Genomic DNA, 2,932 nt, shown 5'->3' with positions numbered 1-2,932 from the left:
CCCTGTTGATAATTGATAGAAAGAAGGAAAGGAAAAGCCAAAAATGTTATAGAAAAACTGAACAATACTATCAAGCAGCTTGACTTAATTGATGTTTTATAGATCATTCTACTTCCACAATTTGAAGAATATACATTCTTTTAAAACACATGCACACACACACACACACACACACACATATCCATGTGAAATAATTTCCAAGACAGACCACATTCTGGGTTACAAAATAAGCCTCAATAAATGTAAAATTTTATTATTAAAATATTACAAATATAATTGAACACAAATTGGAACCCATAACATAAAGAAAGCTAAAACTAGTTATATATTTGGATACTTAATACTTCAGTTACCACAAGGAAAATTAGAAAATACTGCGAACTCAATGAAAAGAAACATGAAACATTAAAAATCTGTGGAATTAAGGAAAAATAACGTTTAAAGAGAAATCCAAAGCAACAAATGCATATGTTAGAAAAGTTGTACAAACCTACAATGACGTAGGTTTACATATAATAAATTGGAATAAGAAGAACAAATTAACTCAGTGTAGGCAGAAGGAAAGAAATAAAGATTAAGCAGAAATCAATAAAACTGTACAGGTAAAAACAACAAAGAAAATTCACAAAACTAAGACCTGTCTTGTTGTGGTTGTTGTTGTTTTAATATCAGCAAAATCGTTAAACTTCTAATCAGACTGATGAAAGAAAAAAGAGAGAAATAAAAAAATAAAGAAAGAAGGAAGGAAATGCATTACTAGTATAAGAAATAAGACAAAAAGAACATAATTACTGATCCCACAGATATTACAAAGATAATAAAGAATTTTCTAACAACTTTATGGTCATAAATTCCAAAACATAAGTGAAATGGATCAATGCCTTGAAAAGAAAAACTACCAAACCTCACTAAAGAAGGAATAGATAACTTATATAGCCCATGAATCTGTAGTGTCTATTAAAACCATTGAACCATGTGTAGTTAAAAACATTCCATGTAAGAAAACCATAGAGTCAAATCTTTTCACTGGCAAATTCTACCAAGCAATTAAAAGATACAATGCCAATTGTAAACAGTCAGAAAATAAAGGAAAAGAACATTGCTCAACTCATTTTTTATAAGAATTACTTTAATGCCAAAACAAGACAGATACTACAAAAAAAGAAGAGGAAAAACTACAAACCAATAACCTACATGAAAATATTTGCAAAAATCCAAAATAAATATTAGCAAATTGATCCAGCAATATACAAAAATGAACAATAAATCACAACCAAGTGAGGTATATTCCAGAAATACACAACTAATTCAACATTCAAAAATCAACCAATGTAATTCACCATATTAAGATGGAATAAATAAACCCATATAACTGGCTCTATAAATGGAAAAAAATTAACAAATTCAATATCTACACACAGTAAAAATTATCAGTAAAATCAAAATAAAAAGAAACGTCGTCAAACTAATGTAGTGAACTTTGGAAAACCTACAATTAGGATGATACTTCATAATAAGACTTGAATGGCTTCCTCCTAAGATCATGAATAAGGTAAGTATATATACTTGCTCTCACATTTCAATTAATCACTGCATAGTAGATCCTAACCAGTGCAAAAGTCAAGAAAAATAAATAAAAGCCAGGCAACTTAAAAAGGAAGAAGTAAAAATATCTTTATTTGCACATGACATAATCGCATAGGTAGAAATGCATAAGAAATTCATTTAAAAAAGCACAGTTGTAGGGTATAAGTCCATTTTAAAACTCTGATTTCTTTCTATGCACTAATAAAAACTGGCAATTTAAGTTTCAAAACTAATATTATTAGGATACAAGTAATAATTAAAGTATTAAATAGTAATAGATAAATTAGTTGCCTCAGTCCCAGTGCAGCAGGACCCCACTCCCAGAAAACTGGCCCAAACCCCTGCCAACACCACATCCTCCAACCCCAGATTTCTTCTTCTTAAGGCTACTATCCTCAAGAACAGAAGTAACTGACTTTTCTAACATAGAGAAGGAGACACAAGATTTAGACAAAATGAGAAGACAGAGGAATTTGTCCTAAATGAAATAACAGGAAAGGCTAAGGCCAGACATCTAAGTGAAACAGATATAAGTAGCATGCCTGATAGAGAATTTAAAATAATGATCATAAAGATACTCACTGGACTTAAAAAAAGAGTGGAAGAAATGAGTGAGACTGTTAAGACAGAGATAAGAAATAATAAAGCACAGATAAAGGACTCAATAAATGAAGAAACACACTTGATGGAATGAACAGAGGGTTGAAAAAAAAAGAGGAACAAATTAATGTCCTATAAAACAGAGTAATTGAGATTCTCCTTAGCAACTGCGGGACCTCCGCGGCGCCAGCCTCCCGGGAGCAACGCTTGTGACAACTGAAATACTCAAGGCAGGAAGAACTCTGAGCTGAAGAGTGGAGGACCCCCTGGATCTGGAGAGAAGAGGTGTGTCCTCTGTGGTTGGCCCACATGGTGTTGGTGCTTCGCCAGGTGACAAAAAGTCAAAGAACAAGTCCATACGAGGGAAGAAAAAGAGCGTATTTGAAACCTACATGTCCAAGGAGGATGTCTCAGAAGGCTTGAAGAGAGGAACACTTATCCAGGGTGTATTGAGAATTAATCCAAAGAAGTTTCATGAAGCCTTCATTCCTTCCCCGGATGGTGATCGAGACATTTTTATCGATGGGGTTGTTGCTCGTAATAGAGCCTTGAATGGGGATCTGGTGGTCGTGAAGCTGCTTCCAGAAGAGCAATGGAAGAGAGGAGGAGTCAAGATGGTGGAGAAGTAGCAAGCTGAGACTGCTTCAGCTAGCCGGAGATCAGGTAGATAGCTTATCTAAAGATTGCAAACACCTGAAAATCCATCGGCAGATTGAAGAGAAAAAGAACAGCAATTCTGGAAACA

General features: G+C 33.7%; 1 protein-coding gene across 1 annotated transcript in view; it reads left to right on the top strand.

Annotated features, from left to right (window-relative positions):
- The first annotated feature begins 495 nt into the window (after positions 1-495).
- The window catches only part of LOC132022358 (DIS3-like exonuclease 2), a 30,392-nt gene continuing 27,955 nt past the window's right edge, over positions 496-2,932 (top strand). The window contains exons 1-2 of the mRNA XM_059407656.1: positions 496-500; positions 2,441-2,804. Of these exons, the coding sequence (XP_059263639.1) occupies positions 496-500; positions 2,441-2,804 (369 nt within the window). The remainder of the gene's footprint in view (positions 501-2,440; positions 2,805-2,932) is intronic.

The sequence above is a fragment of the Mustela nigripes genome, chromosome 1 (assembly GCF_022355385.1).
Source record: "Mustela nigripes isolate SB6536 chromosome 1, MUSNIG.SB6536, whole genome shotgun sequence".
In the NCBI taxonomy this organism is placed as follows: Eukaryota; Metazoa; Chordata; class Mammalia; order Carnivora; family Mustelidae; genus Mustela; species Mustela nigripes.
This window is presented reverse-complemented; position numbering and strand designations above follow the sequence as displayed.